Here is a 27,889-nt window from a genome sequence, read left to right as displayed (position 1 = left end):
TGAAAATGAACCCTACCTGTGAAAAATGCATATTTTATGATTGGCTTTTCGCAAATATTAAAATGAATATTTTATGTGTTGTGTTAGAAAGTTCTGCTGTATTAATTTTCTTAAGTAGTGTGTTAAATATAGTTTTAGGTTATAATATAATGTTAAAATAGAAAGTGTGCTATGTAAGATACTTTTTTTAAAAAAAAGAAAGGACTCACAGTGAGATAGCAACCAGAAGACACCTAAATCTTTCAGAGAAGGAGAATTTATTGCTCTTTTATCAAGAGAAACTAACTTCTTCCCGCCATGAAAGCACCGTTAGAATTCACAGGAAGAAGTTGACAGTGACCAGACAAAATCCTGTGTTTGAATAGAATTTGTGCATCATTATGAGGTGTATGAATATGCAACAGGCTATTGTTTTTAAGGGTTAATGCTCTGTTAACGGGTGTCCTTTTTCGGGCTTATTTTGCCCAGAAAAAGGTACCTGGACTGTCCATAAGTCTATGTTTTTATTGTCTCATATTGTCCTAATCTCAATTGTTCAAATTTTCTATTACTATTGTTATAACCATTTTATTACTATTACACTTTTAAAAATTTTAAAAACAAGAGATTGGCGTTTTTCACACTACCCCATCCAAAACCAGCACAGCTCCACAGCCCTGCCAGGACACTGCTGCAACCAGTGCTAGCCAGCAGCTCGCTGCCATTCGGGAAGAAAGAACAGCAATGGCACTGCTACATAAATACTGGAGTCATTGGTGTATGTTATGTGTTTTATCCTGCATTATAGGCTTAATGCTCTGCACTAGATTCGTATTAGCGTTGAGAGAGAGCAGAAGTTAGCAAGATGAGCGAGGAAATGTGGCTGCCTTATCTTGGAAGAGTGTTCCACGTTGGATGGGGTGTGGAGCAACCTGCTCTAGTGGAAGGAGACTGCGCAACGTCGGGGCTGGAACGAGCCGATCCTCAAGACCTTCCCAATCCAAACCACTCCGTGATAACAACGAGGAAACCTCACGGTCCCTTCAATCACGTTGTGCACTATTTATTTCCCGTGTGACGTCCAGCCGAGAGCGCCTCCGCGCCGGGCAGATCCCTGCCCCCAGCGCCAGCCGTGCCTTCGGTTTCGATTCCCGGCGAGCGCGGCCCGGACGCGGCCGAGTCCCCGCCCAGCCCCGCTCCGGCTCCCGCTGCCGCTCCCGCTCCCGCTGCCGCTCCCGCCACAGTCCGCGGGCGGTGCCGTCCCGGCCGGAGCAGCGGCATGTGCGATCCCGCCGTGTCCCTCTTCCTCACCCAGACGCTGTGCGCCCATGGCGGGCGGCTGCCGCTGCGGGAGCTGCAGGAGACCGTGGGGCTGTCGGCGCCGCAGCTGCAGGACACGCTGCGGGCGGCGGGCCCCGGGCGGTTCCTGGTGGCGGGGGGCGGCCGGGCGGTGCTGGCCGTGACGGACGTGCGGGTCTGCGTCCGCAAGGAGTGCGACGGCTGCGAGCGGCTGCACCTCTGCAAGCTGCACCTCATGGGCAGGTGCAACCTGGGGCCCAGGTGAGCGCGGGCAGCCCCCGATCCCCCAAACCTCCGACACACCCCAAACGCCTCCGCACCCCCCCTTACACCACTCCCTTACACCCTCCGACCCCCCTTCCCCCCAGCTCCCTCACGCACCCTCGCATCCCACGGCCCGCGGGAGGAGCGGGCAGGAATGCCCTCGGATCAGCCTCGGGGGCTCCTTGCTCCGGAAGAGCTCGTGTCCTGTCCCCGCTGTGTCGGTAGAAGCCGACGATTTGGGTTTTTTTTTGTTTCTTTCCTTTTTGTTTGTCTGTTTAAATCTGTTCGTCTCCGCACGCTCAGCCCCCCTGGCATCTGGGTGGAATTGTTTACACCTATTTCTCAGGAGGAAGCAAAGTGCTGACATGCCCACTGCTTTCGCTCGAGAGAGTTAAAAAAGTTGAGTTTTTCTCGAAGTCATTGCGTGGCTTATGGCCCTTCCTTTGAGAGGCACTGTTTGATCACCCAGGTGCATCGGTCCCAGTTTCTGGAACAGGGAGGACTCGTGGGATGGGCAGGCCTGGCACCCTCTTCTAGCCACAGGTGGTGCCTGGTTTGAAAAACAGAGGAAACCAAAGGCAAATGCAGAAGAGCAATCCAGCTTTGCCACTACAATTACTGTGTATCTACTGATGGAAGAACTTCGTAGTTTAAGCCTCCAAGCCCCAGGTCTGATGCTGATGTAGTGTTAGGAACGTGCATGATCCTGCTGGATCCTTCTTCTTCTGACCCAACAAAATGGATCACTGTGCACTAAGATCTGGATAGCCTGGAGGGAAAAAGCCATGTCTCTCTCATCATTAGGATGATAAGATTTTCCTGTTTTTTATTACATTACAGACAATAGAGTAAGCTCCCGTGGGGTTCACTGTTGGACATGCCTTGATGTGTGCAGAGACTCATGATGGATGACTTTGTGTGAATTTAAAAAGTTTGCAATGAGGCGATTCCCTTCATAATGATCAGTCATTCTGCTCTCTCAATAACATTAAGTATTTAAAGTCCCTTTGGTATGCAATAAAAATGAATAAACACAGACACACCTTGGACCAGACACACCTTGAGGTAAAACTGTCATGAGAAGAGCTTCAGGAGTGAACTAGAGGCTGAAAGAGTACAGGGATAGACTTGAATCTGGTAAATTAACAGGTACTTTTACTGGTTGAGTATGTCTCATCTTAGAGCTGTATCAGATCATATGTTGAAGAGCAGGACATGAGGAAGCTGCATTTTACTGCATTAAATTAATGCACAGGCTGACTGTGTGTGTGTCTCCTCTCTGTTACTGATTTGCAGTACCATTTCAAATAGATGTTAAAAACCTGCAATTTCCCTCTCTAATTCATACTCATCAGACTTTTGGCTTTGTAAGTGGCAGCACTGACTTCATGATTGTAGCTTGATTGTTTCCTTAATCAAAACTCATAAATAAGTTAAACTTTCTTAACTGTTTCTGATTTTTTTAAATAAAACTTCACAGCCACTGAAGATAACAAAATGTGTTGTTTTCAGCTTCACTGTTGCTTTTGTTTTGTGCAGACTCTTGCATGTTTCTTTACTTGCCATCCCTGGGACAACAACCTTTTATGTTCACAAAATGCAGGCTGTTGCAATTCTGGCATTGTTGGTGTACTCCTTTAAAATTAACTTCCCCTCTGGCTGTTTAGCTCATGTGACTTGACTTGGCTCTTCCTGGAGGCAAAGAATGCCTGGGGTGGGGCTATATTGAAGTTTAAAATGAGGAGGACAGGGTCACCACACTTCACAGAGGAGTTCTGCTGTTTGGTCCATCCTCTGGCTGATTACAGACACCATCTAAATGTTCAGAGACTCGCCAAGCCACCTTTCTCTCATGGCTTTTCCCAAGTTGTACATTATCTGAGGTTCTTCTTTAAATCAACCTGACTAAAGGAGTAAACATTGATATTTCTGTGTGTTTTCTTGCAGCTCTTGTAAGTACTCGCATGACATAATGAATGAGGAGAACAGGAAAGTTCTAAAAAAACACGGTTTGTCTGGCCTCAGTGAGAATGAGCTGCAAGTCCTGCTTCTCCAAAACGACCCATTCTTCCTCCCTGATGTAAGTTGTACTGATTTCTTAAGAGAAAGTTCTCACTCATTAGGAATAGGAGAAGGCAAGAGAGAATGTGGAGTTCTGATCTTCATGTCCAGCTGTTAAGATACGAAATGAGATTAGTCAGAATAAAGGAGGAATGGGAATGGCAATGTGGAACAACATAAAGCCAGATCTGTGAAAGGGCTGTGTAATAAAAAAACCACCCCCTGAGCAGTAAAACTGTTCAATAAGTACCCAGAGTACCCATCTGGAGAAGGCCCTGTCATCTGTGATGTGTCAGGAGCAGACCTGCCCTCTGATAGCAGGAGGTGGGCAGCAAGGTTACAGCCTGTCTTGTGTGCCAGTTCTGTTATCCGACAGAGTGGCCATAAAGCTGCTCAAAACAAACAAACAAAAATGTCAGCAACTTCACCAGACGTTCACAGAGGGTGAGATAAGCAAGAGAGAGTTGAAAGATCACATAATTGTACCTGCCTGTAGGGTAAAAGGCATGACCAAAACCCAGTTTGCTGCTGCTTCTCCGTGAGATGAATACTAGAAAGTGAGTGCCCCTTTCCTTTTCTAGTCCATCTAGGCCTGCACACATTTTGGTGCTTGAGGGTGTAAGAGATGAAAAGAATCTGTGAGAAAATGACCAAATGACTGCAGTCAGTTTTGTATCAAATCTGGCTCTTCCAGAGTGCATGGAGTTTTTGCACACTGACTTTGTACAAAGGAATCTTTGCCCAGTTTGTATGCCACTCATTGATTTTGTTAAATTTGGTTGAACATTCCATTCTGATTCAGCGTGTGTGTATGAGGGCAGTACTGTCTTGGTATGGCTGTTTGAAAGTCAGTCATACCCTGTTCTGGCTACAGCTGCTCCTGGTTAGGAAATTACCAAAGTACTGCCCTTGTCTTTTGCAGGTTATAATCTCCACAGATTTGTTGACACAAGAGTTCTGTTGTTCCTTTGTTCCCTGCTGTGAAAGTGCTAGACTTTGACAAAACAGATTTTTTTTTTTTATTGTGTAGTGTTTTAAAGTATGTTTTACTGGCAGACTGAAGGAGCATGGTGGTAAGCAAGGAAAATACTAATTGTTCCCAGTAGTGAGCAAATAGTAGCAAATGTTCTTGGTTGGTATTACCCTTAAGTGCTTACTAGAAATCTGTTCTGCCCTCACCCCTGGCAGGCATCATTAATTACCTGTAATTGAGCACTTTAACTCCTATCATGCAGTAAAATAGCAAAACCAAGAGAAAACTGTGATCAGTGCAGGCCATTCATAAACGTGAGAGTTTGGAGGTTGGATGTAAAAGCCAATTTGGCTGTTTCCTGCTTAGAAATGCTGACTGGTTGTGTGAAGACATGGCATGTAGGAAGCTCTCAAGAAAGAGGACACTTCAGAATTTTCTGACTTGAACTGGGGTTCAGAGTAAGAAAAACACAACAGCACCACAATATCACGGTTTTCACACTTTCCCTCACCTCTCTGGCTCTCCTGTTCTATTTGTTTGGGGTTTTTTTGGTTGGTTTTTTTTCTTGGCAGGTGCAAGGGGACAGAGTGCTTTTTTGATGTAGCTAAATAGTGGATTCCCTGTTGTCATGGTTTAAGCCCACATAAGTACCATGCAGCCACTTGATCTCTCCCACCCTGGTGGGGTCGGGAGGAGAATTGGAAAAGAGGTAAAACTTGTGGGTTGAGATAAGGATACTAAAAGAATTGAAATAGAATAAAATATAATAACTGTAATGAGAATGAAAGAGAGAAATTAGTAAAACCCAAGAGATACAAGTGATTCCCAGTACAGTTGCTCCCCACCCACTGACTGATGCCCAACTCATCTTCCCTGAGCAGTGGTTGGTGGCTCCTGGGAAGAGGGATTTGGAGGGGACCTGTGAGAGTCCCAGTGTGATATAGGGGCTCTCTGCCAGACAGCTGTGTGTTCTCCTCAAAGAAGCTTTCTTATTACAGGCTGCTCTGGGAGCAAAACTATTACTGTGGTTCTTAGTGGTCAATATGAAGGAGTTTTTGGTCTGTGATTTGTTCCCTGGTCTGATTCTCTGTGTACCTCTTCTTTAGTGAATAGAGGAATAAGGAAGTGCATTGCTTTTTCCATATATACTCTAATCTCAAAGCATTCTTCTTAACATTTTGTAAGCTCAAATCTTCAATGCAGGATAAGCTTTACAAATAAGAAGTGCAAATTCAGTTTCAGCTCTCCATGAAATGATAACTCATTTGACACAGCGTGCATGTTTTTATGTAGATATTTGTTCTTTGTTGTTCATTATGCTGTAGGGGTTTTTACAATGGAATAACTGTCAACCAGTCTGTCTTGCATCCATTTTTGGATGCAACCAACTTAGAACCATGGATAGTGTAGTGTTTCATATGAAATCACACGTGGGATGGACATAGTTCTCCACAGTGTCTGGGATGTTGCCAGCTAGCTGAGCTTGTGGCCCTGCAGTGCTGCTCATTCAGTTTTCTCACACAGGTGCCAGTAGCACTGTGCCTGCCCAGAGCCAAGACCAGTTGCCAAAGGGAGCAGGAGATAAAGATAAAGGTATGGATTGTTTCTCACCCTCTGAATGTCCTTTTTCTTTCCTAGCAAGATGACAGAATTGTATCTGTGCATGCAGTATCCTTCCTTGCCTTCTGTCTATAGGGAATTAATAAACTTCTAAGCTTGTTGGGTTGGCTTTTCTTGGAAACAAAACTTGTACAACTTCAAAACTGAAAATGCATGAGTCAGCTTAAAATACCTGCTCCTCTGTGAAAGAAATCTGTCTAGATTAAAGAAGGCACAGCAAACACATGACTTTTAATCACCATTTTTCTGCAGTTAAAGCTGCATGCCTGTAGGACACAGAAAAATTCTAATGTGCTTTTCCATTTCTTATTGTATCCTCTCTACTTTTAGGCCTGCCAGTTTTACAACAAGAAAGGTAGTCACTGTATGCAGCAACACAACTGCAACAAGCTTCATGTTTGTCAACACTTTCTCAAGGGGAGATGTAAATTTCTTCGATGCATAATGTCCCATAACCTCTTGGATAACCATGCATTGAGAGTGTTGGACAATGGAGGCATTGATGGAAAGACAGCTTCAAACTTCCAGGAGATATGTGATTACAAGCATATAGAATTCAACAGGGAACAGAAGAAGGTGTATGGTAAGTTGCAAGAAACAGTGGTCTTAATCATGATTTTGAGTTTGATAGAGTAGAAACTGTTCTTGCCTTAACTCCCAGCTAAACCCCACCATCCTTTCAATGCTTTCAGTACACAACTACAGAAATGAATATTGGAAAAAGCCAGCAGTTATGAGGATTAAAGAAGTGAAGACAACTTTGGAAACAGTGCAGAGCACACTGGATGTGCCACCTTCAGGAGGTAATTACCTAGATAATAGTACCAACTCTTTCCTTGTGGAATCAGCTTTTGTATTTCTCTTCTTGCAATATACACACATTTTTTCCCTCTCTGCTATTATGCACTTGCAAGAATTGAGTAAGTCATGGCACAATCATGTGGGAGGGAATACTGCACTTTTATTGCCTGAAGTACTGAATTCAAAAGAGCAAATGAGTGGCTGGCAATAACAGTGACTAGCTAGGGTTTGTAACTGTAATTGCACCTCTGTTGTATCAGCAATGGAGTGCTAGTGGGAAGTCACACGTGGGATGGACATAGTTCTCCACAGTGTCTGGGATGTTGCCAGCTAGCTGAGCTTGTGGCCCTGCAGTGTTGCTCATTCAGTTTTCTCACACAGGTGCCAGTAGCACTGTGCCTGCCCAGAGCCAAGACCAGTTGCCAAAGGGAGCAGGAGATAAAGATAAAGGTATGGATTGATTCTCACCCTCCATTCTTGAGACCAGTGGTTTTCATTGGGCCTTGATTTCACACAGCCTGACAGCTCGCAGTGGTAGTTGAGTGCAGCTGATGTGTGTGCCTTGCTGTGTGCTGACATCCATGGTACCAGATGGCCAGTGGAGCAGGGTTGGAATTTCTGCCCAGGCATTGTGCAGCACTCTGTACTGTCCTGGACACGTTTTTTTCCTTCCTAGGAAAGTGAAAGAACTGTATCTGTGCATGCAGTATCTTTCCCTGCCTACTGTTTCTAGGCAATGAATATGGCTTTGTCAGTAGAGGTGTTGTCTCCATATACCTTGCAGTGAGTGAATAGCAACCTGTAAATCTCTTGTTCTTCTGGGCAGAAAGACCTTGGCTTTAGAGCTTGTCAGAGTCCAGTACTCTCTGGACAGGTTTTTTTAGATATTCCACACATGGACAGTGTAGGGTTTCATATCAAATCACACGTGGGATGGACATAGTTCTCCACAGTGTCTGGGATGTTGCCAGCTAGCTGAGCTTGTGGCCCTGCAGTGCTGCTCATTCAGTTTTCTCACACAGGTGCCAGTAGCACTGTGCCTGCCCAGAGCCAAGACCAGTTGCCAAAGGGAGCAGGAGATAAAGATAAAGGTATGGATTGTTTCTCACCCTCTGTATGTCCTTTTTCCTTCCTAGCAAGATGACAGAATTGTATATGTGCACGCAGTATCCTTCCTTGCCTTCTGTCTATAGGGAATTAATACAGCTCTGTCAGGAGAGGTGTTGTCTTGATACACCTTCCAGTGAGTAAATAGCAACTGTAAATCTCTTGTTCTTCTGGACAGAAGGACCTTGGCTTTAGAGCTTGTCAGTGTCCAGTACTCTCTGGACATGTTCTTTTAGATACTCCACACATGGACAGTGTAGTGTTTCATATCAAATTACACATGTGATGGACATAGTTCTCCACAGTGTCTGGGATGTTGCCAGCTAGCTGAGCTTGTGGCCCTGCAGTGCTGCTCATTCAGTTTTCTCACACAGGTGCCAGTAGCACTGTGCCTGCCCAGAGCCAAGACCAGTTGCCAAAGGGAGCAGGAGATAAAGATAAAGGTATGGATTGATTCTCACCCTCCATTCTTGAGACCAGTGGTTTTCATTGGGCCTTGATTTCACACAGCCTGACAGCTCGCAGTGGTAGTTGAGTGCAGCTGGTGTGTGTGCCTTGCTGTGTGCTGACATCCATGGTGAAAAACTGAGGCCTTGATGCATATCAGTGTTCAGCAGAAGCTGGGGCATGAGTGTGTTGACAGCATTGTTTTGGTCAAAAATCTAAAACAGCATCATACGGGTTGCTATGAAGAAAATTACATCTTATTCTACCCATGCCCAGTACATTGGCATTTCTGATGTAGCAAAGTGATGCAAAGTCCACTGTAAACAAAATACAAATGCCGACTTTTAAAACATAGTAATTACAGTGCACAGTTTAATCACAGAAATGGGCTTCCCATTGCAGATCTGTAAATATACTCACTGCCTCAATATATACTCACTGGGTGTCCCCAGTCCCTGGGGAAGTAGAAGCCAGCTCAAGCTCGTTGCTGTTTTCAAAATTCTTTGGTTGCTTGTTGAGGTTTAATACCTCTGCGTGGGGCTGAGCTCTGTGTTCACTACACCCATGCTGGGCTGGCTGACTCTGAGAGAGACATTTCTACTCCCAGTCAGTCAGCTCAGCTGCCATTGACTTCTATGAACCCTCTGGTCCCCTTGGTGTGGAGACAAAGTCAGCTTCTTTGCAAGAGCCATGGTCAGTCACACCCTGTGTTGTTCTGAGCTTCCTGACACTGCCCTTGCCCTTCCTCACTGAGCTTCCTCACTCCTTCCAGTGTCAGGGTTTATTGTTCAGTGACAAAGCCCTGACTTCTGTGTTGGGCTGTATGGGAGATAGTCAGATCCTTAAAGTGCTTGACTTTGCTACTGCAGTCAAATCCTTGTTATTTCTGGGATGAAGTACCAAATGCAGGATCTTTCTCTTAAAGCAAATATGGATTGTGATGTTCTTTGCTGTAGGTAAAAAGGACAGTTCCTCTGATGAAGCTTCAAAGGACAACAACAAAGTTAACTGTGATGAGATCTGTTTGTTCTATGTCTGGAAATACTGCAAAAACAAGGGTAAGCTTTATGAAAAGTAATGTTGAAGACTTGTCTGCAGAGGGACTCCAGCTTGGTGGCTTGGGCTAGTGGTGACAGTCGTGCCTCCTCAGTAGTTTATTTTCTTTCCAAGTCATTAATAAACACTGTCAGAATTACAGACATAATCAGAAAAAAAGCCAGATGGTATACTTAAACCCTTTATCCTCTGGATAATTCAGCCTATTTCAGCCCTTTTGGTGGGGGCAGGCTTTGGGTGTGTTTCTGTGGCAAAGCCCTTTAAGTGTGAAGTGTCACCCCTTCTGTTGCTAGAAGATCAAGTTATGACTGTGCTGTCATCATTGACAGCTCATAAATGTATGCCTCCCTTTATTCCTACTGTATCTATCCTATGTACATCATATAATTGCCATCTTCTCCCCCATTAAGTCGTTTAAAAAGTGGTCTGAGGTCTTAAAACATCTTTAAAAAGCCACAGTAGTTGTACCAGCTGAGCAAAAGATAAATCTAGTCCATTGTCTTTTTGGTAGTGGCCAGAACAGAGGTCTGAGGGAAGAATATAAGTAATTGTATATGGGAACTGTCCTGAAGAGTCATTTAACCCCCAGGTTTGGCTCTTCCTCTATTGTGAGGGGGTACCATGACATTTTCTTTCCCTGATCTTGTCCAGTCAGTTTCTAAAGGGCTGCTACTCCTCTGATCACCTGGTTTTGACAGAAAGACCCTGTGTGATGTGAGCAGTGTACCTGGTGAAACTGTGAAGGCCAGGCTCAAAGCAGCCCTGCTGTGACCACCAGATAACCAAACTCAAGTAACTGTTGGAGTGTTAGTGTGCTTTATTGCTACATTGGGCTAGAAAGTAATAAGATGTTTCATCCATACTTGGATGTGGAGTGTCAGTCAGAAGAAAACCCTTCAGACCTTGGCAACCACCCCATGATTTCTAAGGGACTAAAGAAAAGACAACCAAATATGTCAGAGTGTTTAAGTGTTGTGTAGACTAGACTTTCTAGAGCTGAGACACGTGGTTGTGTGACACATAACATGCACTTTCTGTCTGTGGCACTGCTCTCCCAGCTGCCAGCGTTGTGTCTCAGCAAAGGGAAGGTTCTGGTAATGTGCTAGTTTTGCATCACAGAAGTGGTGTTTTAGGAGAGGCTGCTGGCAATTTCCTCCGTGTCTGATAGGAATCCAGTCAGTGCTTGGCTTTGGGAATTGACAGACACATAAAGAAACAACATAGAAACATCAAAGTCAATGAAGAAGTCAAGTCCCAAATAAGAAAGACAATGCCTTTAGTTTTAGGCTAAAATTCTCTTGTAAAACTGTAGAAAAAGACTCTTTTTCACCTTTAACACTTAAAAGTATGAAGAAATGGAAGAGTTCAAATTGTAGATATTGAGCAAAAACCAAGTGTTAAAGTAGCTACAATCCTATAAGAAGTTTGAACAGAAAAAGAGATGAGTGATAAAGATCCTATACTCCAAAGAAAGAAAAGATCTCTATTCCTAGAGACAGATAATTTCAGAGATAGATATTAAGAACTTTTGCTTTTAAACAACTCATCTTTAAATCAATACCCCACCAGCTGACATGGCCCATAAACACACCTAAGAGAAACACTTATCGAAAATGAGAAAGATTTCATGATTACAAATTTCCCCAGATAGATGCTATTTGTAGAAATTAAGAGCCATGAGACAACTATTTTCTTGTAGAGAAGTCTCCATAATATTAAGAAGGACTTCTCTCCCTAAGTAAACTAAAGAAAGACTATTCTAGAAGTAGTAAACTAACTAAAAACTTTAGGTTTTGTCTGTTTACATTATCAATGAGGGGAAAAAAAAAGTTGTAAAGGGAAGAGAAGTGTCCTAAAAATTGTGTTCTGATTCTTACTACTCTTTTAGTTACTATTAATACATTTTTCTTTATACCCTTTTAAAATTTCGAGCTTATTTTACTTTTCTCCTAATTCTATCTCACAACAAAAAAATAAAGCAATACATTCTAGTAAGTGCACTAGTAATTAACCGACACTAAACCCACCACACTAATTAGTACATAAATCAAAAAATCTCAGGTTAGTGAACCAAAACCACTACAGGTGTCTTTCAAATAAATTTGGCAGTGTGTATATATATATATATATGTGTATGTGTATATGATGTTGCTTTTCTTGATGAGACTGCAGAAACACACTCTCCTTCTGTTTTCAGCACTCTCTCTTCATTCCTTATACCAAAGCCCAGGAGAGAAAGCCTCAAAGTGTAAAATATGCTGGTTCTGTTTTGGTTTTTTCTTGTCTTGCTCTCTGTGTTAATGACTGCAGAATTCTTGACTATGTCTGATTTTGTTACAGATAAATGCAAATCTGTTCATTACCATTTGCCATATAAATGGGAGATACACGATGGATTGAACTGGAATACACTTTCCATGATGGAGGAAATTGAAAAGGCCTATTGTGACCCAAAGAACAGCAGGTGTAGTAATGCTGGACTCCTTGCTTGGAGTATTGTGATTGAGCCTGTGTAGGAAAACTTGTGTTTTCTTCCTAAAGATGTCTGACTTCTCAGCTTCTGGTTACTGAGCCTCTCAGAAGCTGGAAGCATGTAAAAATAAGAATTTTTCCTTTTAAAAAAGCAAAGAAAGAATGATTGCATGAAAATCTCACTCCAGTTTTGTCTTCTAAAAATAACAAAACTGTATCTTGCACGTAAAACTGTACAAAGTAAAAAGCCAGTGTTTAAAATTGTAGTATTTCAGATCACTAATCAGTTTATTTGCAGTAATGAAGTTGGGCCTTTTGACAACATTTCAGAGCTGGTCCTTCTGTATAGCTATTTCTTTCCTACTACAGCTAGTATCTATAATAACAATAATAGTGATATATTACATACCTAGAGACATTTTATGAAATGTCCTTTGTGTAAGCAGCCCATTTATTTTTCTTCTTTTTTATTTCTATTTTAAGAGCGTGTTTGCCTTTTAGCTCCTTTCTGAAAAGTCCCACTCAAAGTGACCTGGATTCATAGGGCACCCCAAGTTTGGCTTCACAAAATGGTATTCTAGTTTTGGCCCGTGCCTCTTAAGGCATCAGATGATTTTGATTGGCAGTTTTCTGGAGATCACAAGCAATATTCCCAAGAGGAGGCTGCCATCAAAATCTTCCTGCCTGGGAATTAACTTTTCAAGCCTTGCAGGAGTAAGAGCCCAGGTGGCTCCAGTGATGAATGCAGTTTGCAGAACTCACAGCTCTGGTTGCTGTGATTTATCCTTGGTAACCACAGAAAAAGAACAAAGTTGATAGGCTGCAGGTGATTGCTGGCAAATTCAGTCACACACTTTGCACATTCTGCTTATGTACTGAGAAAGACTGGAACCACGCTTGGTTATCACAGAAGTTCCTTTTGCCACACTGTACTTGGAGCCTGACATTGTAAAGCTGGCAGTGCCACATGTGACTGAGGTGGCCTTTGGTGTCTCACAGGCCAGAGTTCACTTCTGAAGCTTGGAGATGGCTTTCAGAGCTGCCATGTGCTGTGGGAAAGAAATACTCGTATTTCAGATCTCATTAAGTTTGGTTACTTTATATTAAAGAAAATGGCACCAGCTTAAACTGGGGATGAGAGGATAAAATATGCTTTCAGATCTCATTAAGTTTGGTTACTTTATATTAAAGAAAATGGCACTAAACTGGGAATGACAGGATAACTGCTAACTATAATAAACCTGAATTGGTCCTTACAGTTTCCCAAGTAAGAACATTAATTTCCAGACAATGACCTGCTCTTCTTCTTTGGTTCGACGCCTCTCTACACCATCATCAGTCACAAAACCCACATTCCTGCTGACCACACAGTGGATTTGGTACTGGAAGAATAACCAAAACGAGTGGATTGAATATGGAGAGCAGGTGAGTTCACATCCTGTGCTTTCAGTCACTTGTTCAGGAATATGTGGAGCCTCTCTGCACCCTTTCCCCTTTTCTCAACAGGATTAATTGAGTCCTTGTGCTTGAGTTTTACAGCGTTGGGTAAGGCAGTGAAGCTACATCTGTTCATAACAGATGTGATAAAATGCTGACAGGCTGGAGGAAAAAGAGCTCCCTTTAGGAGTAGTCCATGGCTCCTACAGATTTAACATATAGACACTGCTCTTCATAGACATAGGAAGAAGTTGCCTCTTTTCTAAGCAATGCCCTTGGACGTGCAAGGATTGCTCTGCTTTCTCAGATCAAATGCAGTCTTTTTCCATGTATGTCCAAGTCCTCATGAGAAAGTAATCTATCTGCAAAATGCAGGAAAACAAAGGCAGATGAGTTTATACCATATGGTTTACAGTATAGCAGCACAAATGGTGGAACACAAAGGTGATCCAGGGACTTGGAAAAGTACACAGAGAAAGGTGCTGGATAGAGTGCAGTTTAAAAGACTCAGAGTAACCCCAAAGAGTACTCAACCTCCAGGAGACACCCAGGTCCAGGAGAGATCACAGCTGTCCAGCTGCTCTTTAGCAGGGACAGCTTGCAAGGAGCTCACTCAGGCTTTTCTGTCTGTGGAATGAAGTGGTTGGTTCATAGTTCAATCAGAAGCAAAGTAAAAGGTAAGAGTGAGACTCCTTACACCTGCAACTTATTTTGTTCCTTGGCAAATTAGTCTTGGAAAACCACCTGCTATTCATGCATTAATCACATCATCAGTGTTTGTTTCCAAGCTCATATGCATCAATGCTCTCACCATGTCACCCTGTTCCTTTGTGGGTTTTCAGATAGCAGGTTGGAGCTAGAAAAGTTCTTGGCCTAGGTCTTTGCTTCCTTTGGAGCCTGAACCAAACTAACTCTGGTTTGATAAGGAGTTGTGTACCCATCACAGCCAGTTGCAGCTCAGCCTTGCCCCCTTCCCTGCTGAGGCACTGGGCAGAGAGAAAGCTGGTGGGATGAGATAAACACTAAAAGATAAAGCAAAAGTGTGTGAACAAGCAAGGCAAAACAAGGCATCCATTCCCCTCTTCCCTTGGGCAGGCAGGTGCTCAGCCATCCCAGGAAAGCTGAGCTCCATCACAGGTCACAGTCTCTTGGGAAAACAAACTCCATCACTCCAAATGTCTCTCCCTTCCTCCTTCCCCCAGCTTTGTGTACTTTGGCTGAGTGACACCTCATGGTCTGGGATGTCCCTGTGGCCAGCTGGGGTCAGCTCTCCTGGATGTGTATCCTCCCAAGGCCTTGTGCCCCCAGGCCCAGCACTGGTGGGGTGGGAGAGGAGCAGAAAAGGCCTTGGCTCTGTGCATGCCTAAGCTAAATAATAACTAAAACCTCCCTGTGCTATCAGCACTGTTCCAGCACAAATCCAAACACAGCCACTACCAGCTACTGGGAAGAAATTTAACTCTACCCCAGCCAGAACCAGCACAACTTGTTACAGGAGTTTAAAATTTCTAATTATGTATTTGTGTTTATGTTACAAATATTCAGTACTCAGCCTCAGGCCACCATAGTTCTGGGTAGATTCCTTGTCATCCTACACTTGGCCTCTTCTTTCCCTCTACCCTAGCTAGTTATTCAGGGTTTAGTCCTGAGTGTGATTCTGCTCATTCTCTGTATTTCTTTTCTCCCCACAAAGGAAGAAGGGAACAGCACGACCTCACCATCTTCTGCTGTTATTGAAAATTTGTATCAAGCAGATCCATGTGCCATTGTACCTTTCCAAGCTGGCCAACATCAGTATGAACTCAATTTTAAAGGTAGTAATTTTAGAGGTTCTCATCTACAACTATGCAGTGCTTTACAGACTCTTGCAAAGTCTCCCTGCTTTTAGCAGGTATGACTTCCTTTCCTGACACCACCAGTTTCACTTACTGGAAGTGAGGTAGTGCTGGCCCAGAGCAAATTCCTCACAAAAGTAACCTTCTCCCCTTGTTCCTTGACACTCTCCAGACGCACCAGAAATCTGACCAGAAATATAAAGTTTCATAGTCTTCACATAAAGTCATAGTAAACTTTAAGGAAAGTAAGTAACACTGTGGATGGTAAAAAATACAAATTGGGCATCTTTGTGCTGCTGTAACAATGTTTAAAGAGCATTGAGTGGCTTGAGGGAGCAAGCAGGATAGGCACAGGTTCAGTCACAGTTACAGAAAAGCCTTTGTGCAACTACTCCTCAGCAGGTGGAATTGACAGTGAATGTGCAGTTTTCATTAAAGAATATGCAAAATATGCAATTTTCATTAAAGAAGAACTGATGAGGACAAGATGACCCTGTCTTGTAGACTTACTCATGACTTTTTTTTTCTCTTCACTTTTTTCTCCTCAAGAAATGATTCAGACAAACATCAGTTTTAAAACTCGAAGACAGGTTTGCAGGCGACCAAAATTTGTGTCTTCTGAAGATGTGCAGAAGATGAAGACAGGGTAAGTGCTCCTTAGTTTGTTTTTTCATATTTTAAAAGTAATCATAAGGCAAAATGGGTGCTGGCCGTAGTTGTGTTTTGTTCATTTTTAAATGCAGGAATTGGCCAAAGTGGATGATCCAAATCTGAGTGTTTGGAGCAGTACTAGAATTACTAACACTTCATTTTCTGTCTGTTTGCAAGCAGCCAAAGGGATTCTTCTATTCCAAATCAGACCTGTCCTAGTCACTGGGATGCATCTGCACTGCCTGACTTTGGATACAAGGTATCTTTGTTTTTTCCCCCTTCTTGTAATTCTGATGGAAAGGCACAATTCAGAGCTTAACTGAGTCAACTGTAACTGTGTGGATGCTAAAAAGGGACAGGAGCAATTTCCTGGGGGGGTGTGCTAAAGATCTAGGTGATCTCCCAAGGGCTCATAAAACAGGTGCCAAATTGCCTTGGACTTCAACTGCATTTTAGGCATTTATCTACATACCAAAAACTCAAAACTCCAAACAACAAACCCAAAACTCATCAAGTTCAACACAGGAAGAGTAAATTTGGATTGGAGATCTAGAAAAGGAGATCTCTCTATCCTCCAGTACTGTCACATACATCATGGATGTGAGCGCAGACCTTGGCCTCAGGAAATGGCAGAACCATAAAATAAAAAAAAAGCATTGCAGTGGTGTCTTCCACAAAACAAACCCAACCCCCATCAGCCCAAAGTCTATGTTTTATTTGGTCTACCAAGACCAAAGTATGTGGGTGTTTTTTAGATTTCTAGGTCCTGCAGTCCTTCTGGAAGAGCAGCACAGTTTGTGGAAGTACTGCAGGACTCTAGAAAAAAAGGCTTTTTCATGTTACACGGGCCCTTTGTGTAGTGGTTTTGACCCTGCTTGAGAAGCAGTCTAAGAGGTTTTCCTTGTTGACTGTGTCACAGAATCTTGTGTGTTGTGTTGGCACAGATACCCTGGGGGCTGAGGAACACCAGTGTGTGGCTGTGTCAGTGTCATGTCATGGGTGGAGTAAAGCACTTCACAAGAGAGGAGTGCTATGTTGATATAAAATCACCATTTGATAAAATTTGTTAGTGAAGGAGACAGTGGTTTAACAAGATTTGATAGCAAAGTACACTTGATTATTTACTGCTTAGACAGGGTCAGACAAAACTGCTAGAGTCCCTCCTCTTGAGTCATGACTTTCATAAAGAAAAGATGAAATAATAATGAGAGTGTGTGGGAATCTGGCAGGCAGCCCATTTGAGGATTTGCCTGCGATATTTGGAGTCCAGTGGAAGTATGCTCTTCCCTTGGCTTATCAGCATTTTAACTAACAAGCATAAAATTTTCCAAAGAATGCCAGAAAGACAGGTAGCTCTGTTCTCTTCAGGTCTCTTGAGCTGTGTGTACTTAATTGCTTCCCATACTTGCTCTGAAAATTTGTCTGAATTTTAGTTGAGTACTTTTGTTGGGGTGTTTCTGGAGTCACCAGAAACTGGTGAATGTGGGTGAATGGGGGAAGTTTGGAATGCACTGCACAGATCCATGGTATCTTTTGGTTGTACATGTGGGGATGTGTGAAAGAGCTCAGTTTGCTTGCTCAGTTGGCACCTAAGAAAATATCTCTTTAACTTGTGAGTGAGTGCCTTTCACAGGAAAGGAAAAGTGACAGTGCCTGTTGGCACTAAAAGAGAAAGATTTAATCTAGCCCAGGCTTTCTGTGGGACCCTAAGCTTGTTTTTTTTGCAGTAGGTAATATTGGGAGTGGCTGGGATTCTGCATGCTTGTGGTGACCATTGTAAGAGCTGACAGCTACAACTCGATGAACTGCCTTCTCTTCAGACATTGACAAATAATCCTGGCAAAATCTGCTGTGCTGGAAGTGATCCATTTTTAAAAGGAACCTGTGAGATAGGCAGAAAGTCATCTTGGCTTAAAATGAGATGCTGTGTTTTGGTAACATTGCTTATTTTTTGAGTATTGCCATGTCTTAATCTGTAAGTCATTGAGAACAGTTCTGTAGAAAGAAGTGTATAAAATGCACAATAGAAATTGGTAACATTGATTGGAAAGTTGGTGTGAATTTTTTCTGTCTTTGTTGTCACAAAGTGGAGTTAGTAGTTTTTAAATGTTTTAAAAGAAAAAAAAAGAATTTATTATATCCTGAAACCTCTTTCTGGGTTTAAAATTGTCTCTTTAATGTGCACAGAAAAGTGCACTGGATGTGTGGTTTCCTGCCAGTCTTTGTGTGGTTGATCTGCTGCTGAATCCTGGCCACATGCAGGCCAAGGACTGCTGCACTGTACCAGGCACAGGATGCAATGTGAAGAGTGTGTGTGCATTTTACAGATGTCAGCTCTGGTGGGGACACTGCCACCAGTACCAGCCCTGCTCCTTCCAACACCCCAGTGAAGCAGAGCTCAGGGTGTGAGTCACAGGGTACTGCTCTTGTGCAGTCATACACTGGTGGGAATTGCTGCCAGAGCAGAGATTCCTTCTCTGCCTTGGGAACTCTGCTCCTTGATAACAGGGTAGCAAATGCTCACACTCAGTGGGATTTCCTTTTCAGGCCTGAAGGTGAAAAATGCTGAAGAAGTTGTGTAGTTATGCCATATCAGCCTTCAATAGCAGTGTGATGCTGTGGTCCTTTTTCAGCACTAGAAGCATCCTTGGGGAAATAGGGACAAACCCACAAGTTCTCATGGAAAGGAGAACAGCTTTGTTGCCAGGAGGCCATCATATGATAAAATAATGGAAGTACCTTTCTTACAGGATTAGGCCTTGTGTAACATGGCTGACCCTCTGTTTTACCTAGAAAGGTTTCAGTTCCCCAGGAAGAGATCACAGAATAGGCTGACTTGGAAGGGACCCACTGGGATCATCGAGTCCAGCACCTGGCCCTGCACAGGACACCCCAAGAATCACACCATGAGCCTGAAGGATGCAGCAGAGCAAAAGTACATTTGTAGTTTAAGTGGAAATTGTTCATGTATAAATAAATTTGCAGATGACACCAAGCTGAACGCTGTAGGTGACACACCTGAAGGACAGGGCCATCCAAAGGGATGTGGACAAACTCAAGAAGTGGCCCATGGGAATCCCATGAGGTTCAACAAGTACCAGTGCTGCACCTGGGTCAGGATGAGCTTTGGGGTCAATCCAGGCTGGGGATGAGCAGATGGAGCAGCCCTGGGAGAAGGCCTTGGGGGTGCTGGTGGTGAGAGCTGGACATGCCCTGCCCCTGAACCCTCCCTGTGCTGAGCTGATCATTTACAAGGGCCTGGAGTGACAAGACGAGGGGAGATGGCTTCAAACTGACAGAGCAGGTTTAGACTGGGTATTAGGAAGAATGCTGATCATTTACAAGGGCCTGGAGTGGCAAGACGAGGGGAGATGGCTTCAAACTGACAGAGAGTAGCTTTAGACTGGGTATTAGGAAGGAGTTCTTCCCTGTGAGGCTGGTGAGGCCCTGGCACAGGATGCCCAGAGAACGTGGCTGTGCCACCCCTGGACATGTCCAAGGCCAGGTTGAATGGGGCTTGGAGCAGCCTGGCATAGTGGAAGGTGTCTGCCTGTGGTAGGGGGATGGCACTGGTTGGGCTTTAAGGTCCCTTCCAACCCAAGCCATTCTGTGATTCTAAATAAAAGATGTAGTACTGAAATAGAGTGACATGATCTTCATCCTGTAGGTGATGGTGAGCAACTTGGGCTGCGGTGCCACAGACTGCAGGCAATCAATACTTGCACATCCTGATTGTTTTATTGCTGTGCTGTAAAGCTTTGGAAAATGCTTCTGTATTGAGACATGGGAAATTTCACTCAATTTTTTAAAGGCTTTTAAATAAATTTAAAAAAATAGCTCTTGTGCAGCCAGTTGACTTTATTCTTAATCTTTAGAACACTTCCCTGTGAGTGATCTCCTCATTAGTAAGTGCTTAAATGTATCTGTGAAGCACAAGTTTTATCCTACTTTATTTTCTCTCTAAGCTCAACTTTCTAAAACAGGGAGTTTTTGCCTGGTAGGGTAAGATGTTAGTTTCCTTGTTACCTTTTAGGATGGCCACAGCTTTCCTGCTTGAAACACTTTGGAACGTGGGCTGTTGGGATCTCACTTTGTAATCTTGAGTTCCCACTTGGCTTAAGTTGTGGTGAAGTGGAAAGTATTACCAGGTGACATCAGCCTGCCAGCATCACACTTTTGCAGTTTATGGAGATAAATGTTGATTCTAGAAGGTAAAAGACATGAATTACTTTGGAGAAAAAAATGGAAAATTCATGCATGACACAAACAAGCAGAAGAGCTCGAGTAACGTTTTAATTATTTTTGCATTAAATTCTCTTTGTGAAAAATGAGCATTTCTTAATGGACTTTTAAACACAAAATGTATGGATAAATAAATAAAAGGATAATGGCTAAATAAACTTTGTTTCCTTTGGGAAAGGAGATGTATTTGTTTAAACAGGTATTCGGTGTCACATTTGTTTAGAAATGTAGGGGTTTTTTTGAAGTCTGTATTTAAGTAAAGCTTTCTATGTTCTAACTTTGAAAAGGTAAGGCACTACAGTGCCAGGAGGGTATTTATGTTTTGCTTGTTTAATCTTTAATAGCTGAAGCTCCCATTACATGTTATCTAAGATCTTTTGTTCTTAATCAGCTTTAGATATAAAACTGACACTCTCTGGAATAATCTGTCAAAATTTTTTTTTTCCAATTTCTGTTCCTTTGAGATTTAAAATTGCAGGTGTCAACACTTGGAGATCATAAACCTTTCAGCATCCTTCCTGAAGAGAGGTGAGGTGTCCTTGCAAAGCAGGAGTGACAGACTGATTTCCTTGGTATTTGGTTATTCACACAGTCATGATCTAAAGCATTTAATTGCCCTTCAAAAGCATCGTTTGGGGACCCTTCTGAAAGTGTGTCTGCTGGAATTAGGCTTCTGTGTGTTCCAAACTCACTGCAGCCTCATGCCTTTTTTTGCTTTGGTTTGTGTTTTATAGGCAGTGGTGATCAGCAACACAACCTCTGAATACAATGAAATAAAGCAGCTGTTTCATCAGACTATGAAAAATTACAGCATCCTTAAAATACAGAGGATTCAGAATCCATCCCTCTGGAAGGTGTTTCAGTGGTCAGTACTTGTTTCCCTGTCCTTATGAGGAGGCAGTCTCCAAGAATAGGGTGTCCTGTCTGTGCTTTCTAGGAGAGAAAGGAGGTGGCCACCTGTGCCTTAACATGACTGGTATTTTGTTATTAGCAATTCAGGAGTGAGATTGGTGTCTGGGGCATTCCACAGACATGGAATGTGGGGAGGTTCTGTGGGAGGTTCCCTTTGCATGGCTCCTTGGAAGAGGGGGAGAGGAGCATGGAGAGAAAGACATGCATGATGCAGATCTGGGCTGAGATACCTACAGGGATGTGGAACAGTGATTGTCTCAGGGATGGAGCAGTAACTGCCTGCTGCACACATGCTCTGTTACAAATCTTTATCCATTAGAGTATATGAAATGCTAATAAGAGTAAAGGCTGCTTGGGCCTTTTTGTTCCAGTCAGATTTATTTAAGGTGCTTTTGCTGAACAAAGTCAGTATTCACTGAGAAAGAATCCTTGTGTTTTAACTCGATGATCTCTGAGTTCCAGAGGTCCTTTCTGGTTTTCAACATCTGCATCAGTGATACTGAACACGAGGTACTTAGGCCAAGCTGGATACCAGCAGATTAGAGCTGGGGTTCAACCATGTTCAAGCTAGTTTGATACAGGATTAAGCTGTTGCTTAGAACAGTTGTCTAGTTTAAAACAAGAGTAAGCATTCAAGGACTGTATGGAATGGTAATAGAGTAGAAAAATACTGCTCAAATAAATGCTTTCACCTGCAAAATGATAGAACACAGAAAGTTATCAGCCACTGATTCATAAAACCTTTTAATCTAGCAAAACATAAGAGACTTCAAAGCATGTAGTACTGCATATTTTTTATCCTCCTCCAATGAGGTAATTAAGCTAAGCAGGCCAAGTCCAGAGGATGATGGAGTAATTTGGGTTGGAAAAGACCTTAAAGCACATCCAATCTGCCATGAACAGGGACATCTTCCACTATGCCAGGTTACTCCAAGCCCTGTCCAACCTGGCCTGGAACACTTTGAGGGATGGGGCAGCCACAGCTTCTCTGGGCACCCTGTGCCAGGGCCTCACCACCCTCGCAGTAAGTTCTCAATGAACAAGTTTCAGTCCATTGCTCTTAACTTTCCATTTACTAATTTACAAGTTGGAAGGATTCTCCCTTCCCTCTGGCTCTGCTTAATTGGTGGCTGATGACTCTCTGGAGAATATTACTGCCTTGTCCACTTCAGCAGCTTCTGAAAAACTGAGAGGTGTCAGGATGCTGTGGAATAATGATGGGAAATATGAGTTGAGCCTTTTGTTGTGATTTTTCTTTTGACCCTGTTCACAGCTCAGTCTGACTCTGGCCTCAGCCAGCGAGGTGAGAAGTGGGCAAAGCAGGCTGGGTTTGTGTCCTGGCCCCATCTCCCCAGCAGCACTGACCTCCTGCAGAGGAGCAAGAGGTTGGCACAGCGGTGACTGGAATAGTGTCAAATGCCTAAATTCCCTGAGTAAAGCCAGAATTATCTAGAATTGCTGAGCAGTGGTGTCAGTACTGTGCTCATCTCGTGCTTGTTCATCATGCTGCTAAGTGTGTCTTATCTTCTGAGAGGCGAGAGCAGGCTGGAAGCCTCATCCAGCTGACATTTACATGGATGTTACACAGTTTAAATTGTTTAAAAAAACCACTTTTTTGCCTTTTCTTCCATGGCTCACATTCTCCTCCCCTTAATTTTTGTCAGGCAAAAAGAGAAGATGAAAAGGGAAAATGGAGGAAAGGAAGTTCAGGAAAAACGCCTGTTCCATGGAACTGACGTCACCTCCATGGAAACGATCTGCAGTCAGAACTTTGACTGGAGAATTTGTGGAAGCAATGGAACTAACTATGGGAAGGGTATGTAGAAAGTGAGATGTCTGCTGAGACTCTCCTGCTAGTGGAGCAGTCAAAGGTTCTGAAGTCTTTAACTATAGAAGGACAAAAAAAAAGATAAGAATTGGTATTATGATCCTTCTGAAGAGGGCCAGGATTTGATTTGGGTTGGGGGTAAATCTTCTCACAAGGTGTCAAGAGTATTGGTGATTTGGGATTTGCTGTAGGTGGCGTTTTCTGATGTCTGAGGTCATAATTTGAATTTACAAATCAGTTTGTATGGCAGGGAGCAGAGGGGCATGTATGCCCTCAGTGAGATCATGGAAGGTCCTCATGTTTTCTTGTCTGTCCCTCTCATCTCAACACACAGTCCTGTAGTGTGCTTATTGGTATAGCTTAAAAAATTACTCCTGAAATAGCAAATAGTGAATGGAAATTATATAGTGCAGTCCCCTCTCTTGCAAAAATTTTGGTGGTATTCTGTAAACTGGGTAAGAGAAGTCCCTGAAAGTTGAGTCAGATACCTCCTAAAAACCCAGGGGATGCTCAGCTTTTGCTGTCACTGTACAGACTCTCCTCACAACCACGTTTCCATCTCGTTTTCTAGGAAGCTACTTTTCTAGAGATGCTCGCTATTCCCATGCCTACTGCCAGGCTGTGCTGCAGGAACGCTTCATGTTCGTGGCTCGTGTTCTGGTTGGAGACTACGTTAAAGGCAACGCCGCCTACGTGCGGCCCCCCATGAAGTGTGCTGACAAGCTGTGGTTATATGACAGCTGTGTGGATGACGAGTTAAATCCTTCTGTTTTTGTTGTCTTTGAGAAACACCAGATTTACCCAGAGTACATAATAGAGTATAAAGAGGAGAGAATAAGAGAGCAGACAGAGACAGGAATAAGAGTGCCTAGAGAGGAGGGAAAAAAATGTGTTATATCTTAGAGGAACTAAGGAACTTATATCTTAGGAAATCTTGTGTCCCTCATCTTGTTTTCCAGATTGCAGGTGTTCTACTATTTGGTGACTTCTTTCTTTTTAACACAGTTCTTCGGAATGTTAATCCAATTTTTGCATTGAGGAGGGCTGGCAAAGCAGATGTTACATTTGTTGTTACTGCCTTATCTTCTTCTCTTCCTCTCTTAAATGAAGCGCAGACATTTTGATAACCATAGCAGAAAAATGAGAGTTGTGGGATGGGAAATTGAATGTTAGGACTGCTGTGGGAAAATAATTGCAAATGCATCGTCTAAAAAAAATAGAGAGGACTTCTCTTTGCAAACAATTAAAAACAATTAAAAGAAAAATTAACAGTACATTAGTTTTAAAGGAAGCTTTCACGTTTTTAGTAGCCAGAGATTCTTTTCGGTGCAGAATTCATCTGCTCTTGATTCTCTCATCTATCATTATTATAAACAACTCAGTGTAGGTAATAATGACTTGAGTTTGTTTTCAAAGCACTGCTTTTAATGCTGGTACATGTTTTGAGTTAAAATGATAAACAAAAAAAGAAAAAGCATATTTTAAATCCATGTTGTCAGTTCTCGAGAATTTTCATCTGTACCATGGCAGATGGATCAGAAAGCTGTTGGATCATATTCTTTGTGGAAATGAGCAGCAACTTGCTGTAACCTATACAAAAGCAGAGCTCAACTGAAACTGTGAAAGCCACCACATGTGAGTAAGCAGATACCAAAATTTGGTGGTTTGGCTGTACCTAATGGCCATAAGGACACAAAGGCTGTGTCCCAACGAGCCAGGCTTTCCAGTGGATATGGCCACGTAGCACAACAGGACAGGAGAAGCTTCTTAAGGATCATAGAGATGTTCTGTCCTGTTTGTGCAATAATTTTCGTTTTTCCAGATTAGAATGGGACCAGAAGAGACCAGTTAGGTTCTCTTGAGGCCAGTGGTGGAACTGCTGTCCTGAGGCACCATCCGCATGTTCTACTGCCCACTTGTGTGGGGCAGGGTGCTGACAAGTGGGGATCTCTTCTTGTTTTGGGGGTGATCCTGGGCAAGAAACCTCTGCAATTTCTACTGGATGTTAGCAGCGAGTCTGTAAGTGGATCAAACCGAAAGTCCTCTGTACAAAATGCCATATTCAGGCAGTTTAGCTGTTCAGAGGGAAACGATGTGAGAACAGAGAAGCAGTAACTATTACCTTCAGATAAGCTTTACAGAAACACCAATAGCCTCTAAGGTTTTTGCATCTATGATAGAAATCTGTCAACTGCTCAAAGATATCAAGTTCTTCCCAAGAGGAACGGAAAAAGTAAATCCAGAAAATCTTACGAAAATCACTTGGAACTAAATGAAAACATGCGGAGAAGATTTTAACACTTTTTAAGATCTCTTTTTCTCTTGTTTGCCTGTAGAATTCCTGAATTACTGAGCTTGTTGCATTTGCAAATAAAACCTGTTTTTAGGCACTTTCAGTGTGCAGTTTGTCTTTACATAAACAGGGCAAGACTAAATATGCTGAATGAACCAGCCCCTGCCTGTGTTCCCCGTCTTCCTTTGGTGTTTCTAAACCTGGGAACTGCACATGTGGACTGCCATTGTAGGGTAGGTGTTCAGCTAATTACTAAGGAGAGAATATTTCTGTAAATTAACTTCCTAACTAGGAGATGTTTAATATTAAAGCGGTGGGGTCGTTTGGTTAGATTTCATGTAATTAAACAGCTGCTCTGAGCAGTTAATGAAATCCTAAGAAAAGGTGAAAGAATTGAGGTTGTGGCAGAATTGTTGGTTTTAAATGTCAAAGTAGTGAGATACTGAGAGGTTCGGTCGTTTGGTTAGATTTCATGTAATTAAACAGCTGCTCTGAGCAGTTAATGAAGTCCTAAGAAAAGGTGAAATAATTAAGTGAGGTAGTGGTGGAATTGTTTGTTTTAGATGTCAAAGTAGTGAGATATTGAGAGGTTGTAAGGAAGTACTTCTTTAATATGCAGATGAGTAACTTAAAGAATCTGAATCTGTAGAAACCCCATGCCTGGGAGGCACAAGGCAGGCCTGTTTGGGGAGGGTGCCAGTGAGATGCTGACAGCTCAGGATCAGCCCAGATCACCACACACAGAGAGTAAGGACTGGGGGTGAGAGCTGCAGTCTGGGTAACTGAGCTGAAGGGGGAGGAAAGCTGGAAAAGGCATACTCTGAATGCTGGAGGATGAGAAAGAAACAACAGTTCTCCCACCTCATGGCATCTCAGCTTCTTCCTAAATGGCACCAAGGAAAACCCCTGGGAGGCTGAGCCACACTTGGGCTGGGACCTGCAGCAGGTATTGCTGCTCTCCACTGCTGAATGCTTCTGGCCACTGTGATGGAAACAAAGTGGGTGCACACTGCTAACATCTATGAAATTAGGCTGAATAACACATTTAAGAGCTTCACACATGCAAAGAAATCATGTACTTGCTTAACAAAGATAATCTTTGAATTTATTAAGGCAAAGCAGACAAAATTCACAATCATGTTCTATCAAAAGTATAGCTGTCATTGATTACACCCTGCATAGCCAGCCAGAGCTTTCTCAGGCTTTTGTTCCCTTATACAGTTTGTTACTTTTAGCAATGTCTAAAGTCATTGCTTGTAGTGCACTTATTAGAAATAATAGTAAAAATCCAGTGTAACATGTCCCAAGTGAGTCACCCCCACCATGGCTGAAGAGACAAGCTATCTGCTGAAGAGCAGCATGTTCATCAGTCAGGCAAGGAATGCAATCCCTGACATGGTTTTATTATTCTTCCTTTAAAAATAAGCTATTTCTGCATCAGGGGAGGATTGGGTAAAGCAAAATGTCAGCAAAGCACTTCCACGAAGCAGGAACTCCAGGGGCAGTGCAGGGCCAGCTATGGAAGTGCTTTCTTAGGCCAAAAGGAAACTGGAGGACGAGGCTGCTGTGGGACATGGGGAAGAGCCTGAGCTGGACAGGAAGGAGGGGCTGGCCTGTGAGGCCAGGAGAGTTTGCAGATGTGGAAATAAAGCCAGAGCTTGGGCAGTTGCAGAGTATGGCACTTCTATTCCAGAAGTTCAGTTTTGGTCTGAAATATGATCTTCCCTGTCATCAGGGATTTCTGGAATACTTTTGCAAGACAATGTGTTAACTCTGGGATGCTGCAGGAATCCAGAGGCACCAGAGCTCCCTCGAGGCCCGTGGCTCACATAATTCCTGACTTGCAGCACTGAAGTTTATCCCATGACATGTGCTGGGACCCAGCTGTGCCCGTCCCCCTGAGCCCTCTCCCATGGCAGAAGTTTCCTCCTGGTCTTCACCTCTCCAAAGTGTGTGCTTTAACCCTGGTTTAAACCCCACTTTGCCAACATGCAGGGCCTCTCTGGAGTGAGATGGTAACAAGGCCTGGCTATCCAAAAGCTCAGGGAAGCACAAAGACCCAGTCCAACAACCCTTCAGAAGTGGTACTGTTCAGCTGAAATCCAGGCTTTTCGCTTTTTCTGAAAGATTTAAAAGTGCTGAGGGAGCACCCATGTCAAAATAGTCTTTATTCTTGTCTGGTTCCATTTACCCATAATGCCAGAAAGCTCTGATGTGCTATATTGGGAGGAAAAAATTAACATTTTATGAGAGGGAGTTTAAAAATGTACACCTGGAAAGAGATCCTGAATCCAGACAGATCTGTGACTCTTGCCCAAATGGGCTGGAAGCTCAATATGGAATTCAGTTCATGCCTGTATTGGCTCTGGCCCTAAATCTTCCTGTTAGCTTTATTTCAAAGCTCCCTTTGAATTACCTGAGCAGTTTACTTCACCTCTAGGCCAAGTACCAAACTGGGCCAAAGAAGGACTGAAATCCAGGCACTGTTACTGCACTGTGTAGAATCAGGGTCAGAGGGAATGTTCAGGAAAACATACCAGAGCAGCATGCCTTTGAAATGCCCCAGAAAGCTTTGTCAGCAGGTTTTGCTTGCACTATCAGCAAGTTTTCTT

General features: G+C 43.1%; 1 protein-coding gene across 5 annotated transcripts; it reads left to right on the top strand.

Moving 5' to 3' along the window:
• The first annotated feature begins 173 nt into the window (after nt 1-173).
• On the top strand, nt 174-25,372 carry LOC120501555 (zinc finger CCCH-type antiviral protein 1-like). Of its 5 annotated transcripts, none has more exons than XM_039707965.1 (16): nt 176-1,539; nt 3,490-3,622; nt 6,527-6,779; nt 6,889-6,999; nt 7,379-7,447; nt 8,020-8,088; nt 8,479-8,541; nt 9,508-9,609; nt 11,948-12,071; nt 13,339-13,504; nt 15,210-15,330; nt 15,901-15,997; nt 16,180-16,261; nt 20,979-21,109; nt 22,821-22,972; nt 23,556-25,372. In XM_039707965.1, exons 1-16 carry the CDS (start codon nt 1,259-1,261, stop codon nt 23,885-23,887), a joined length of 2,286 nt encoding a protein of 761 aa, XP_039563899.1. In that variant the 5' UTR covers nt 176-1,258; the 3' UTR covers nt 23,888-25,372. The 5 variants fall into 5 exon arrangements, with proteins under 5 accessions (XP_039563900.1, XP_039563899.1, XP_039563897.1 ...); XM_039707963.1 differs by having other exon boundaries at nt 8,479-8,547; XM_039707964.1 differs by having other exon boundaries at nt 179-1,539; nt 8,479-8,547; nt 16,183-16,261.
• Nucleotides 25,373-27,889: the final 2,517 nt, after the last annotated feature.

Source organism: Passer montanus, unplaced genomic scaffold (genome assembly GCF_014805655.1).
Source record: "Passer montanus isolate IOZ18808 unplaced genomic scaffold, ASM1480565v1 scaffold20, whole genome shotgun sequence".
Taxonomy (NCBI): domain Eukaryota; kingdom Metazoa; phylum Chordata; class Aves; order Passeriformes; family Passeridae; genus Passer; species Passer montanus.
This window is presented reverse-complemented; position numbering and strand designations above follow the sequence as displayed.